General features: G+C 50.8%; 1 protein-coding gene across 4 annotated transcripts in view; it reads left to right on the plus strand.

Moving 5' to 3' along the window:
- The window catches only part of Mroh2a (maestro heat like repeat family member 2A), a 37,947-nt gene extending 26,850 nt beyond the window's left edge, over positions 1-11,097 (plus strand). Inside the window, exons 30-42 of one of the 4 annotated variants that reach the window (XM_059278008.1) lie at positions 1,041-1,193; positions 1,979-2,133; positions 4,414-4,573; positions 4,647-4,840; positions 5,100-5,237; positions 5,593-5,707; positions 7,243-7,392; positions 7,495-7,677; positions 8,508-8,561; positions 9,351-9,482; positions 9,961-10,063; positions 10,376-10,441; positions 10,857-11,097. In XM_059278008.1, coding sequence (XP_059133991.1) covers positions 1,041-1,193; positions 1,979-2,133; positions 4,414-4,573; positions 4,647-4,840; positions 5,100-5,237; positions 5,593-5,707; positions 7,243-7,392; positions 7,495-7,677; positions 8,508-8,561; positions 9,351-9,482; positions 9,961-10,063; positions 10,376-10,441; positions 10,857-10,978 — 1,725 coding nt within the window. In that variant the 3' untranslated portion in view covers positions 10,979-11,097. Of the gene's footprint in view, positions 1-1,040; positions 1,194-1,978; positions 2,134-4,413; positions 4,574-4,646; positions 4,841-5,099; positions 5,238-5,592; positions 5,708-7,242; positions 7,393-7,494; positions 7,678-8,507; positions 8,664-9,350; positions 9,483-9,960; positions 10,064-10,375; positions 10,442-10,856 lie in introns of all 4 variants that reach the window. The other 3 variants (XM_059278007.1, XM_059278006.1, XM_059278005.1) reach the window with 3 other exon arrangements.
- The last annotated feature ends 4,417 nt before the right edge of the window (positions 11,098-15,514 follow it).

Here is a 15,514-nt window from a genome sequence, read left to right on the forward strand (position 1 = left end):
TGTATTGAAATGGCTTGTAGTGGCTGGGACACTAAGGGCCGATATCTGATATTCCCTGACTGACTCTTCCAAGTCCCTAGTGAGTATGGAGAGGGCTGTGGGAAAGGTCCAGATAGACCCTACACACTGACAGTATTATCGTCATGCTGTTTTATTGCTGTGAAGAGATACCATGACTAAGGCAACTCTTATAAAAAATATTTAATTGGGAGCTTGCTTACAGTTTCAGAGGCTTAGTCCATTCTCATCACGGTGAGGAGCATGATGTCAGGGAGCATGGTGGCAGGCAGTGTGGTGCTGGAGAAACAGCTGAGAGCTAAATCCTGATCCACAAGAAGAGAAAGAGACTGGACCTGGCATGGGCTTTTGAAACTTCAAAGCCCATCCCCAATGACACATTTCTCCTTTGACTAAGAATTCAAATGTATGCCAGGCGGTGGTGGTGCACACCTTTATCCTCGGCACTCAGGAGGCAGAGGCAGGTGAATCTCTGAGTTCGAGGCCAGCCTGGTCTACAAAGTGAGTTCCAGGACAGGCTCCAAAAGCTACACAGAGAAACCCTGTCTCAAAAACAAACAAACAAACAAACAAAACAAAACAAACAAACAAACAAACAAAAACAGAACTCAAATCTATGAGCCTATGGAGGCCATTCATATTCAAACCACCCCACTGGCATTAGTTCCTGGGCTGCTAATGGCACACTCATGAGTAGAAGTGTGCGGAACCATGAAAACGGGTGTTGAGTGTCCAAGGAATGGGACATAAAGCCGTTTCTGTCTAGCAGGGAAGAGCAGCCTTCCTGGTACCAATGGGAGTTTGTAGAGCAGCAGGATGAGACCAGAGAGTGTCTGCAAGCCAGTGCTATGAAGATGGGAATGTCCTGTATGAGATACAGGCAGAGTGAGAGGCAGTGATGAGGAGTGGGAGAGGCTGGGTACACTTTGGAAGCCTTGGAAAACTGGCTAGACCTGGGTCAGTTAGCCTTCCAGGACAGGGGAGTGGAGGGAGCCCGAAATTTTGCCTTGCTCTGTTCCTAGGTGGTCTGCCCGGAGTTTAACTGCGATGAAGTTGTCTCTCTCATCCAGAAGCTCTGCGAGAACATTGGGGCCATGGACCTGCAGCATGACAGGGCTGCTGTCACCTGGATAGGCATCTTCCTGCAGATGCGGGTCAAGGAGCTGGAGGACAAGGTAGGCAAGCCCAGCAGGGCTGCCTGGGGTTGGAGCTGGGGCTGAGCAGTGTACACAGTGTGGGCTGTGGAAGTGTGACTGTTTCTGTTTCCACCCAAACCAGGGGTGCTAAGGAGGATAAAAGAGAGTCCTAGAATGTTGAATTGTTACTGGTCAGTGAGTAGATGAGGGACCACAGGTGCCGGGCTCTTTCCAGTGGGGCACACAACTTCCCCAACCGAAGACACAATGAAAATGTAGGAGGAAGAGACTCAGGGCGGCTGGAGGAGGCTTTGGGGGTTTAACTCACCCACCACGCTCCTCAAAAGAGGGGTGTCCTACAGGAGCCCCGAACTAGTTTCATTTCTGTTGCTGTGATGAAACACACTGACCAAACACAACTTAGGAAAGACATGGGTTGAACTGGGATACAGTTCCAGGTTACAGCCTGTCACCGAGGGGCAGTCAGAAAGCTAGTGACAGTACAGCCACAGTTAAGGGCAGAAAACAACTCACGCATCCTCGCTTGCTTCCTTCACCCTTATGTAGTTCAGGGCACAGCCTAGGAAAGCCGCTGCCCATAGTGGGCTGGCTCTTCCGGCCTCAGTTAACAGTTAAAACAAACACCCCCCACCCCCCCACACCCTGCCCCCCCCCCACAGACCTGCCCACAGGCCAGCCTGGTCTAGATAATTCCTTATTAAGATTCTCTTCCCAGGAAATACTAAGTTGGGTTGACAATTAAAAATCACCAGCACCAGTCCCAAATACCCCCTTCCCCTAGAAGATGTCTATCCCCTCCTCAGGTGGCCGAGATACTGGGTGCCATCCTGGTCCACCTTCCAGTGGTGGACCACCCAGAGGTAAGGCAGCACCTCATTGAAGGTATCCTCCTGCTGGCGCACTACCACCAGGAGACGGTCCTCACATCGCTCCTGAGGCAGCCATTGCCCATGGAGAGGTGAGTGCCATGGGAAGTGGATGTGGCTGGGAGGCCTAAGTTCTGGGGCAGTGCCTTGCACCCGAGGCCAGGCAAGGCCCTGTACCCATGTCTCATGTGGGAAGCACCGGCCTCTGCCGAGCCACTGACCCAGATCCCAGACTTATCACTTCATCAGGTTGAGCTTGAATCTATATCTCAGCTCCTCTCGGGTCCTGGTTGTCCCTTCTGAGACAACATCCAAAGAGCCCAGGGCATTCTCTCATGACAGCCCTTCCCTGTGGGGAACAGAGGCACGGACAAAAAAAAGGCATGGTTCCTCAGGTCTGTACCTCTGAGCCTCTTAGCCTCTGTTTCAGCCTGTCTCTGTGCCTTTCAGAATGTGTTCCAAGAGGGCAAGTGACTTACCTAAGTTTCCAAGGGACAGCAGTCCCCTCTTGCTTATTTCCATGTATGTGGGTACATATGTCATGTGTGTGCAGATACCCACAGAGGCCAGAAGAGTGTGTCAGATTCCCTGGAGTTCCAGGAGGTTGTGAGCTGCCTGGTGTGGGCACCGTGAACTGAACTCGGGTCCTCTTAAGTGCTTGAACCACCTCTCCAGTGCCAGCTTCCCTCTTTCTCACTTTATCTTTACTAATACTGGCGATTCCAGGGTATAGGCAAGGGTCACGCCAAATATAGGAAGTAAGTGTGCCAAGGTACCAGAATCACTTGGGACGGGGAAGGGGGCGCTGGGACGGGCACAGGGGGGCGCAGCTGAGTTAGTGTTGATCAGTGAGATGAGGTCAACTTGAGTAGAGAGCATTTCCCAACAGGTCTCAGATCCACAGCCAAAGGAGCTGATGTGTGTGAAGGCCAGGTGTGGTGTCCCTGGGGTGCAGGGCGTCCTAAAGGAGGCTGCAGGGTGAGAGGGGGCGAGGAGGGGCTGTTCCTATTTAGTGACTTTCTGAAGGTGGCGGTTAGAGGATCAGAGCTGGGTAGGCAGGGCCACCGTACAGTACACATTTGTCAGCCGATAGGCAGGCTTTCTTGGTGGTAACGCCACATGCTAGCTGCCACATCCTCCGAATCTGTCTTGGTTAGCTATCTCTGCTGAGGCACTGTGGTGCAGAAACTTTTGAAGAGTGCAGCAGTACGGTTTCCATGGATCAGGAGCCTGGAAGTGCTTTAGCTGCTCCCTTCATTCAGGGTCACATCAGACTGCCACTAAACTGACATCTGGCTGGGTTTCAGATCCCAAAGTCTTGCCAGGGGCATGTGGTATTGGTAGAATTCAGATGGGTGCTGTAAGACCTTGTTTCAGACACCTCTGTGGCTCTTGTATTTGGTGTTAAGGAAAAGTGTGCACTCACCTCTGCATCAGCTTCCTATGGCTAGTGTTGAGCTACATCTCTCCCTACCCTGAATTCTCCTGCCTGGGCTCCTGCACCAGCTCTGTGGGTTCAGACAGTTTACTTGTCTCCTTGTCTGTTTACTTGCTAGACTTGTTTGTTTTAGCTCTTTAGACTTTTCCAGATTCCTAGGTCTCTGTACTGCTCTGTACTCAGCATGCTAAGTCTCAATCCAGAGGCATGCCCCTTCCCAGCAGGAAAGTGGGCTTGGCCTTGTGGTCAAGGAGGCTATTTTCTTTCTAATTGAATATTATTTTTGTCCTTTTTTATTTGTTTTGATTTGAGACATGTAGTCCAGGCTGGCCTCAAACTCCTTGTGCAGCTGGAGCTGGCCTTGAACACCTGATCCTCCTGCCTCTACCTCCCAAGTGAGGGATTACAGGCTTGTACCACAATGTGTATCTCAAGAAGTCCATTTTCAAAGGTAGTTTGGCAGGCCACTTGCCCTCTGGAGCCTTAGTCTCCTCTTCTGTGGCATATGGAGAGGAAAATATCTTCCTGGAATATCAACCCAGAGCATTTAACTAGTACATTTGTGTGAAGATTCATTCCCCCTCTACATCTGTCTCTTGTGACTGTTCTCCTACCCAAATTCCTTGAAAATATTTTGGGAGAATTATCTGATTAAAAAAAAAATCCCTGCAAACAGCCTGCTGCTTCTTTTGGCTTTGGAGACATCGTTGGCAGTTCCCAGGAAGTCATCAAATGGGGGCCTGGTGAAGCCAGGGAGCTGTGAATTTCTCACTGATACGCTAAAGAATGTGAGGGACCTGGCCTGATTATATAACCTTTAGTGGCTCTGGTGACCTCCTGGAATTCAACTCTTTGCACAGGGGTCACCAAGAGGTGGCCAACCTACCAGTGCAGGCTGCCAGGAGCTCATCATCCTTCTTCCTTCTTTGGCTAGCCACCTGACGGAGGTGTGGCTGGCTGTGGCAGAGAACGTGCCCTTCGCAAGGACCATGCTCCGTGGCTTGCTGGGCCGGCTGCAGTCGAGGTTCACCGCCAGGATAAATGCCACCTCCAAAGCCGACATCTGGCGCCTGGCCGCCGTGGACCCTCTGATGGTGAGTGCAGAGGCAGGTGCTGGGCTCCCAGGGAAGTCAGGGTAGAGTTGACCAGCCCTTTCGCTCCCGGTAGACGCTGTGCACTGTCCGGCTTCTCATGGAAAAGATGGACCAGGATGACAAATTCCCAGACCTGTTTCCTGACCTGCTGTACATCTTCCTGCTGCAGCTTGGCAGCAGCCATGGACCAGAGGCAGCCTCACCGGTCCTGAAGACCTGGAGGCTGGTCCACACAGGGCCCCTGCCCCAAGAGATGACCCTACAGAGGTGCTTGAGGACAGATGGGCAGGAGGGAGGGACACTGAGCAAGGCAGCAGGCTTGGGCTGGAGCTGCCCCTCCAGCTTTTCCTTAGAAGCAAGTGGACTCCACAAGTCCTTCCGGGAGTGGGCGGAAGTGATTTCACTCACAACCTTTCCCCATGTGTGTCCGGTATGGTGTAGGCTTCAAAGTGTGGAGGCCGCTGTCTTCTGTGACCGTTCCCCTTAGTCCCCTTCAGCAGCCTTATCCTTGCTCATCTCTCTCCAGGGTCACGATTAAATCCATGCAGCTTTTGGTCAAGAGAATCAACAGAGAGCCGCTGGAGCAGGCCTTGGAGGAGCAGTCTGTGTGGTCCCTGCTGGAGAATGGAGGCACCTTCCTAGAGGGAGTGAGCCTGATGGCCAGGTGGGGCCAGGTCTCACAGGGGTGCAAGGGCTCTGCAGAGCCTTAGCTCTCTAAACGGCACAGCTAGATGTCTTATTTCTGGGATCACTTGCCCACTGATAGGTGTCCTGGACTCTGGAGTGGCAGTGGGGCCAGGAAATGAGAGGCCAGAGGAGATCTCTGAGCATTCTGGTCTGACCATCACAGCCCTGAGTATTTAACTGGTACCCTGCCCCCTCCCATCAAGGAAAAAGGAAAGGCCCAGAGATGCTGAGAGGTCTGTCTCAGTCCCCCTTCAAGCTGACTTCAGACTCCGGAGTAGAGGGCAGGAGCATAGATGATAGCCCTCCTTGTGCTATCCTTCTTCCTTCCTCAGGCTGTGCATGCAGAACGCGGAGAGCTACACGCAGAGGCTGACCGAGCTGGTGCTCACAGGCATGGGCTCCGAGGTCCTGAGCTGCTGCATCAGCAGCACGGCCATCTGTGTGGAAGTGAGGCATCCAGCCCTGGGAGGGAGGGGTGCGAGTGGGTAGTGGGTACTTGTCTACAGGCTTCCTAGGGTTGCACATTGTTGCTGGGAAGAGACACCATGACCACAGCAACTCTTATAAAGGAAAATATTTAACTGGGGGTGGTGGCTTACAGTTTCAGAGGTTCAGTCCATTATCATCATGGCGGAGAGCATGGCAGCTTGCACGCAGATGTGGTGCTGGAGGAACAGCTGAGAGTCCTACATCTTGCAGGCAACAGGAAATCAACTCCAGACACTGAGAAGTATCCTGAGCATAGGAAACTTCAAAGCCCACCCCCATAGTGACACACTTCCTCCAACAAAGCCACATCTCCTAATAGTGCCACTCCCTATGAGGTTATGAGGGCCAATTACTTTCAGACTACCACACACATCTCCAGAGCAGGCACCTGTCTCCGCATATAAAATGTTTACTGTGCAACATGAGGACCTGAGTTCAGATCCCCAGCACCCCCAGACAAGCTGAGTGTGTAGCTGTGTCCGAAACCCCAGAGCTGGTCGGGGAAGGGGTGGAGACAGGCACATCCTGGGGATTTACTGGCCAGAGATCCAGGTTCGGGGAGGCCCTGAGGGCCGGGAGAGGAAGCACATGCCTTTAATCCCAGCACTCAGGAGTCAGAGCAGGACTAGCTCTATGTGTTTGAGGGTGGCCTGGTCTACATAGTGAAACCCTGTCTCAAAACAAAACAAAAAAGTAAGGTGGGAAGCAGTAGATGACACTAACGTTAGCCTCTGACCTCCACAGGTGTGTACGCCAGCATTGTAGTGTGTGCTTGCACACACACACACACACACACAATTAAAAATACTCAGGAGTTCTTGAGCGTGCACACACACACAATTAAAAATACTCAGGTGTTCTTGAGCGTGCACACACACACACACACAATTAAAAATACTCAGGAGTTCTTGAGCGTGCACACACACACACAATTAAAAATACTCAGGTGCTCTTGAGCGTGCACACACACACACACACACACACACAATTAAAAATACTCAGGAGTTCTTGAGCGTGCACACACACACACACACACCACAAAACACACACACTTAAAAAATACTCAGGTGTTCTTGAGCATGCGTGTACAGGTCCCCCACTGGCCAGAGTCTTGACACTCTTGAGTACAAGCCCAGTAGAGATTCTGTCAACAGACCTTAATTGATGCTTCTTGTACACTTCTGTTCAGACACTGGTGGGTGAGGCTTTTACACATAGCAGCTGCCCTGTCATCTTAACTGAAGAAATGAATTATAATGTGTGTGTGTCTCTACACCAGGTAGCACTTACTTGTCATTTCCCGCATGGTTCCTTATTGAATGCTACAGCAAGCCCGAGGCAGCTGTACCACCCCCTTTTCTGAACGAGAAGACAGAGGCACTTGGTCCCCTCGCTCCCGCTAAGAGAGTGGCCAGTCTGTGTGTTGCCCTGACTTCTCTGCCTTCTCACTGAGTGGTGGTAACTGTGGGTAACTGCAACACTCCCTCTCCTAGTTTATGAGTGACCCGGTTCTGCACCAGGAGAAGCTGCTGAGGCCGGTGGTGCTGATGCTGGCGAAGGGCACAGGGCAGGACAAAGATGAGACTTTGCAGGTGCTCTCTCTGCGTGCCCTGGGCAACATGGCTCTCGGTGCTCCCCGGAAGGTACCAAACAGGCCCTGGCTTAGGTCCCAGGGGCTTGAGGGCTTTGTGGGCACACTTCTACAAAAAGTGTGGGGTACAGCTGAGTGGTTTGAATTCCTCCAGGTGAAGCAGTATCGCAAACTCCTGCTGGAGAAGTGCCTGGGCTCCCTTCGGGGACAGGTGAGCAGCATTGTGATGGCTGAAGGCATGGAGGCCCTGACCAAGATTCTGGCTGAGCTCCGAGAGGGGGACATAGGATCTTCGTTTGAACCCATCTCCGAACAGTGCAGGGCATTCTTCGACAACGTGAGTCCAGAGAACTTCCCTCCATATATGTGTGTTCTGTCGCTTTAAGGCAATACCCGAGACTGGATGATTTATAAAGTATAGTGGTTTATGTAGCTTGTGGTTCTGCAGTCTGAGATATCCAAGAGGTTGCTTGCTTGCTTTTGGTGAGCCCTTCTGCTGCATTGTATGGTGAGATGGAGTGAGTGAGCTAGCTTGGATCCTTTCTTATTACAAGCCACCCCCAGAATCTAATGCTGATTACCTCCAAAGGTCCCCACCTCTAAATACCATCCATGTATGATTTGGGGAACTAAGATTCCAAAATATGGACTCTAGGTTGGGGCACATTCAAGTCACAGCACTCTGTTCGCTGAAATCATGAAGAAAAGACGTGCCTTGGGGCAGAATGAGCTGGTCCTCCAGGGTGTAGTACTGTTCCTTGGCTGATTGGGATCCTGTAGCAATCATATCTTATGCTAAGAGCCAGAGAATCAGTACCTTAGAATCCGAAGGCTCAAGCATTCCACCCTGCAAGGAGGGCAGAGTGCCCACTAACCCCTTGCAGCTCACAATTTCTCCCTGGGCACCTGTGGAGACTGGAGCTGGGCAGGCAACAGGGGTGCTCATAATTCCACACAAACCCTTACACATGCCTTTGGTATGGACCCCCAAGCTAGAGTCACGCTCAGTCTCTTGAGTGCTACATGAGCCCTGAGGACGGAGGGACTGTCCTGATGAAAGGTTCCAGAAATCTCTGTGGAAACCAGAGATTAGGACTGGTCCATGGAGGAAGGCTGGGGTATTGCCTGGCTTCCTGATGCCAGCTCACTTGTACCTCTTGGTATCAGGAGAGCAAGCTGATACGTTTGAAGGCCTTCATCCTCTTCGGGAAGCTGGCGAAGGTGGTTGGGATTTCCAAGAAGCATTTCTTCAAAGGGGAGGTGAAGAGAGGCTGGGTCTCCCTCATGCTGCATTGCCAGGACCCTTGCCCCAGTGTTGCCCAGGTAACACACACCCTCGTCTGTGTCCTACGCTCTGGGGCTGCAGCGCCAAAGGGAAAAGGTGCCTTGGTTCTGCGGCTCAGTGAGCTACTGGATTGTCTACTCACTCCATCTGCCCCGTCCCTTTTGCATGCTGGGACAGGAATCACCCCAGTGATGCTAAAGGGAGCTTGAGAGAGCCAGCTCTGTGAGTAAGCATGCTATGGCTCCTTTTGCTCTAGTCACTGCCTACAGCTAGTGTCTGCTTCCTTTCCTTCTAGAATATTAGACCTGGACTTGGTCCCATTTAAAATTTGTCTTAAACCTCCCCTCACATGTCCTTGTGGGCATGCCCATGTTAGGGCTGCTAGGAGTTGAGGAGAGGGCCCAGCTTGGTCTGTCACATCTCTGGCAGTGAGAGGAATGGGGTGGGAGAAGGTAGAGTAGGAGACCTGCCCATCTGTGTTCCTGGCTCCATCTCCTACAGGGCCGCTAGAAGGGCAAAGGCGTTGGCTGACGGGGCGTGTGAGGGGCACCTGTTCCCCCAAGGGCTTATTACGAATGCATGAGTGAGCTCCCTGGAGCCTCTAGCCTGGCCCTTGTTTGCTCTGGAGGCCGTTCTGGGGCTGCCCTCTCACTCTCCAGGTGAGATGCCACCCAGCGCCTGCCTGTTGATGTCTCTCCTGCTGTCTGTGCCCTGCGTCCCTTCAGGCATGTTCGGCTACCATGTTTCAGTGTGTGCACTTCTGGGGCTGGAAGTCCCTGGAGAGCTCCTTTGGTCACAGCAACGACAGCATCAATGACCAGATGACAGTTTTTCAGACAAACATGTGCTCCATCCTGGTGAGGAGGCCAAGGGGGGACAAAGTTGGGCTTATGACCCTATGTTTGCCTTTTACCATGAAACACCAAATGGGACAATGCAAGGGTACCCACATTGACTTTTCTAACTGCCACAACCAGAGGGTAAAGAGACAAAAGTTAATTTTGATGATAGAATTTATTTAGCCCCAAGGAACCAGGTTATGATCATTTTGATATGTGATCAAGGTGAAAATTGTTATGTGGATTTTGGTTTTGTTTTTTGTACAATCTTCCAAGTCCAGGGAGGTCCCTGATACTGCGATCAGTCATGCTCCCAAGCTCACGGGCCATGTGTGGCCAGTGGCTAGTGTTTTGGACAGCACAGGTTCAGAAACACATTCAATGGGCTCCACAGAGTCAGCTAATGAAACCCAACATGCTGATTGGTCAGACTGCTCTCTGTGAGCAGCCTGTCCCCGTCTCACGCTCTACAGCCACGTGGCACTTGTTTTTGCAGGCCCAGAAAAAGCCTGCTATTCTGTGTGGCTTCCTGTTGGAAACAACGATCTTCATGAAAAGTAACTCGTCAAGGATCAGAATCGCTGCCTGCGCCTTGGCAGGTGAGTGGACAGATAGCTATGCTCCGACTCAGGGTGAGTCTTGAAGCCACTTAGTCAACCTCAGGCCTGGATGGGGAGGCAGGTGCCTGGGATGAGAGCTCAGGTCTACCTTACAGTTCCAGGCCTACTAGCTCACTGGGTTTCAGGCTTGCTTGATCTGGAATAGGGGTGCCCACTACCAACTTCAGCCTGACAAAATCCTTGGCTGGGTCTTCATAGGTCAACCTGCACCTCTTGCACGGAGGGAGGCAGAACTGTGTGCCTGCTGACCTCTCCCTGGTGTAAGGAGTGCCTCTACACCTGTCATTTCAGGGATTATCATGAAGCAGCTGTCTGCCCATTATCTGAAGAAGATGGACCTTGTGGGGCTTCGGAATTGTTAAGTAGTGCATCCTCAGTTGTAGAAACCTATGACTGACACTTTGAGACCATGCTGGGGGAGGGCTGGTGACGCTTGGCTGTGAGCTGCTTGGGGAAGGGGGAGTAGCTGGACCTTGAAGGACTGCACGTAGGGAGAGATTTCCAGGAAGTCCATTTGGTAGGTGGAGTCCATGCCAGCCCCATTCTCAGATACTTGAGCTGCCTCTGCCCCAAGCCCGCAGCCAAGGTCTGTCCCTGTTGGTGGTGTGAGTCCTGACAGGTCTGTGTGGGAGCACTCAGCTCCACTGCCCACTTTGGACCCACACCAGGAGGTTCCCAGGGGCTTCCTCGCTGGCGCCAGCCTACCTCAGTGTGCAGTGTGCAGTTCATGTGGTCCTGACCAGAAGGCCTGTTCTTTTCTATTCCCACTCAGCTCTCCAGGACCTACAGCTAGATTCTGACGCTGAGGTCAGGAGGGCGGCCTTGGAGACCCTCAAAGTCCTGGACAGCTGCACTCAGCACTGGCTCTTGGCTTCACCCAGAGGACTGCCCTGAGTGGCCCCGGTGTGAGACGTGACCTGTCAGTGGCACATCTGCCCAGAGCAAGGCAAATCAGTTTTCATTTGTAGAAAAAAAAAAAAAAACTTGTGAAAGAATGAGTATCCATCCCTCTTCTCCCATTGAAATATATACTTCCATTGCTCTCTGGAGTGCAGGTCCTGGCTATATATGGATACCACATCCCAGAGCCAGCCAAGGGGCCACGGACAGCTTCTGCCCCAAAGGGCCTCTTCATCCTCGGCTGGCCTTTGTGGGCGTGGTCATGCAGTGCTCTCCCACATGTGCTGATGTGCACCCACAGTGAGGTGCCAGGCAGCGAGGGGAAGGGACACTACTGTCCAGCTTGTCCCCAGGGACCTCATTCCTAAAGCAAAAGGCAGATGCATCCATAGCTGACCATGACACCCTGGGGAGCTTCCCCTGGGAAGCAATGTTCAAAGCTTACCCTCAGCCTTCCCTGGGACCTGAGGTTCTCAAGGACTGTTTGGGCCGCTGGAATAGTGGCCCAGTGGGGCCTGGAAGACAGTTTGGCGGGGAAGGAAAAGGGTAATTAGCCCCATGTCTAGAAATCTGGAAGGGGAAGAGGAGGGAGCATGGGCAGACTTTCTTAGCCTTGGGCTGGTAACAGAATGGTCTAGGCTGAAGCCAGGGTAAGCCAGGTGGCAGCACAGAGCTCCCCTTCCCTGCCAGGGAGACACTCACCCAGTCCGAAGCAACTCGCTTGCTGAGACCTCTCACCAAGGGTGATTTCTGCAGCCTTTCTGGCTCCCATTGACTAAACAGTAAAGTGTTGGTATCAATAACTGGAGCCATTGTGCCCTGGCTCAAGATGTGTCATGTAACATGTCCACACACATCTGTGCCTTGGCCTCCTCTCCCACCTGCGCAGAGCACGTATAGGCCAAACGGTGATGAGCAGAACTGAGGACAATGGCCCACTTCTGATGTGGATTTTCTTTTTAAAAGTAATAGAATTCAGAAAAGAGCAAAAGGTTTAAGCTTTCTAGCTACTGTAAAATGTAATTATGCATAATACCAGAAAACTAACAAATCAGAGGGGAAGTTATTGTGATTATTATAACACCAGACGGGTTCATGTGACCCAGAGTAAACCCAATTCCAACAGGGAGTGCAGTGAGAGCCCCCAGAAGTCAGGGTACCCAGGGCAGCATGCCCAACCTCAAGTCAGAGAGCAGACTGGGGTGTGGGTCTGCCAGTGCTCATCACGCAAGCATGAAGCTTGGGTTCCATCCTTGGCACCTCCAAACAAAACAAACAACCAAACCAAAGGTGAAGGCAAACCACAATGTTCGTGGCACCAGCAGAGCACACCAATGGGCATGGAGTGGCAGCTGTTCACACTGCTGGGCTGGAGAGCCATTTACAAAGGCTATTCGGCAAGCTGAAGGCAGACTGTGTCCACTGTCTGTAAGCAGCCTTGAAGTGTGTGTGTCACAAACAGGGTTATATACATGCAAGGACTGATCACAGCCCCTGTGCACCCCTCCAGACATCCAGGGCAGTGGAACAAGTTACCTGGACATGAGAGCAGTCCATACAACACCAGTCAGCTTGCTATTACTAACACAAAATAGTTGGGGCTGGGCTCTCTATAAAAAGGTTTAATTCAGCTTTGGAAACCCATGGTCAAGGAGCAGACAAGAGATCTGGTGAGGGGCGGTAGCAGATGGAAGAATAAATGGGGAAGGAGCAGGCACCACTTGCAAACAATGGGAAGCTAGAGAGCTGAGCGGAGTCAAGCTTGGGCTTTTATAACCACCCTGAGAACTCAACAAGGTTCTAGGTTAATCCTTTCCAGGAGGAAAACCCCTACTCAGGTGGAGGAATCCACCCTGGAAACAGTCTTCCAACATATGTAAAGACTACTGGGGTCCAGGCCCACTATAGTCTTTTCCCAGAGTTCCAGAAGAGATGCTACCAGCGGCAGATTAATTAATCTGAGGTATACTTGAATAAATCTATGGACACGAAACTCTTTCGTCCATACACTTTTTTCTTCTGAGTCAGTTCTCTCTCTACACAGCTTCTATTCTGCTCTTGCTTAGCTCCTTTCTTGCCTGATTTCTCTCTACACTTTTCTGTTGTTCTCTTTAAGTTCTATCTTAATTCTCCCATCTAGTTCTTCCCCATCTAGTTCTCATCTCATTTTCCCCCATCTTGTTCTATCTAGCTCTTCCTCATCTTCCATCTCATTCTTCTAGTTCCTCAATCTAGTCCTCCCAAGGCTGAGGTTTTCAGTTATATACCCATACAAAGCAGCAATTCTCTGGCCAAGACAAGGTCATACAGGCTTGAACTCTTACGGGGTCAAAAGGAGGAGTGATAAGATCCACACAAAGAGGAGTAATTGTCAGCTATCATAGCAACCCAAAAGGGAAGTGGCTAACGGGGAATGAATCACCTAAAGGCCAAATTTGGTTACAGATCTGAAAAAGGGGATATATGTGCTCAAACTATATTCTTAAAGTGGTTAGGTAGAATGTTAGGATTCTACCAGTCACCAAGTCATGAGTGAAAAGAAAACTGCCTCCCCCCACCCCCCTTTGGAGCCATATCTGTCTCAACCTAATCTTGGCTGTGCCATTTTCTGGCAGGGCAGGGGAAGCAAACTCGGTAACTAGGCAACCTGTGTCACAGCTAGATGTACCTGGTATGCAAAAGCCCTTTAGTTCTGAGTTAATTGTTAAAGGAGATCTGGAACTAGGGGGCCTGGAGAGATGGTTCAGCGGTTAAGAGCACTGGTTGCTCTTTCAGAGGACCTGAGTTCAATTCCCAGCAACCACATGGTGGCTCCCAACCATCTATAGTGGAATCTGATGCCCCCTTCTGGCATGAAGGTATACATGCAGAACACTCACACATAAAATATTTTTAAAAAATTAAATTAAAATTAAATTTAAAAAAGGAGATCTGGAACTAAGATAGCACTTAAGGAAGGTTAAGCTTAATTAGCACATCCACCAGGCCTTCTCTAATGAATAGTCTGGATGCTATCTGTCTTCGGTCTGTTCTTAGAAAGTCTGGGAAGTATCTCAGATAAGATACTTTTCCTCTGGAGAAGGTAGGTCCTTCTGGCCGGATGTTGCTAATGATAATTACAGAAGGCCTGAAGTTAGGGGTCTGGCTGTGTGACTGCTGTTAACAGTTGGGAGATGTTATCCAAATACTTTAATTGTATAGGGGAAATTGTGCCCAATGAATGATCAAACACACTGTTCTAGGAATGGAAAAGCTACAATAGCACACGAGAAATTTGTTGCAGGAAACGGCTAATATTCAAAAGCCAAATATCACCAAGACTCCTTAAGTCTTGGCTTTATCCTCTGGAAAGGCCCCTGGCTTCTTCCAGGTACAGCTTTGTCATAGTCAGCTGAATTCCTACTTCATATTCCTGCAGGCCACAGCACATATGAACCCTTGAGAGACGCTTAAACCACAGCACCCACATATGCAAATTCCTGCCAAATATGAAGCCCCTTGAAGCAAAACTGTAGAATATACAGTATTAAATTATTTATGTGAGTTAAAACCAGATAAGTTACCAGTTCATCATTCCTTCAGGCCTTATACTCTACACTGACTTCCACCCTTGTCCAGCCCAGCCCAGCCTAGCCTCCTCCACTACATCATACCAGACCCCCAAGTTCTCAAGAAGCATCAGGCCCATAGAAGGGCCTAGAGGTGCCGAGGCCGTGCCTGCCCTGGGAGGGCCTATACCTGCAAGAACTGCCAAAATGCTCTGAGGGAACCATGAGCCTCCCGCAAGGTGTTGGACTCTATGCTCTCACTGAACGAAGTCTTTCAAGTCTAGATGAAGCCCTAACAACGTCCGGAGGTGGGGGTGTGGGCCAGGAAGGTTACATGGGACCCCCCCCCCCCCCATAAAAATGCAATTTTTTAAAAAGAGTCAGGCCCTTACTCTGTAGCCCAGGCAAGGCTTGAACTCAGTGATCCTCTTGCTTTAGCTTTTCTAGTGCTAGGATTTGGGGTGAGCCAGCACACTCAGCAGGAACTGTCCTCATAGGAAGAGACACCAGAGAGGTAGGTCTCTCTCCACCTCCAGGTGTCTGTCCACCTGCACTTCCATCTCAGCCTTCTATCCCTACAACAGCTCACCACCAGCAACTTGGCTGCTTGAAGTGCCGGGTCCATGGTAAACTGTTGGGGCAGCCAGGGCTGACTCTCAGGCATTGCGAATGCGGTCCTGGCTTGAGACAGAGGGAAAGGGCAAGAGCAGGCGACCTGCTGAGGGAAGGACAGGAGAGAAGCATGGCCTTCAGTTTTACACTGAAAAAATTCACAAGGCAGCAGTGTGCCAACTGTCACTACAGGGTTGGCATGTGGGTTTTGTCACCATATAGGAATATTTGAAATTGTTCATTAAAAACTGCTACCGGCAATTGGAAACCACCTCAGTAGAAACAGAGGCCTCACAGATGCTGCATGGCTGTGAGAGCATCTGGAAATAATTCACAGTAGTTTCAAGTCCCTTCTAAAAGCATCTTGGAG

The sequence above is a fragment of the Peromyscus eremicus genome, chromosome 13, assembly GCF_949786415.1.
Source record: "Peromyscus eremicus chromosome 13, PerEre_H2_v1, whole genome shotgun sequence".
NCBI lineage: Eukaryota > Metazoa > Chordata > Mammalia > Rodentia > Cricetidae > Peromyscus > Peromyscus eremicus.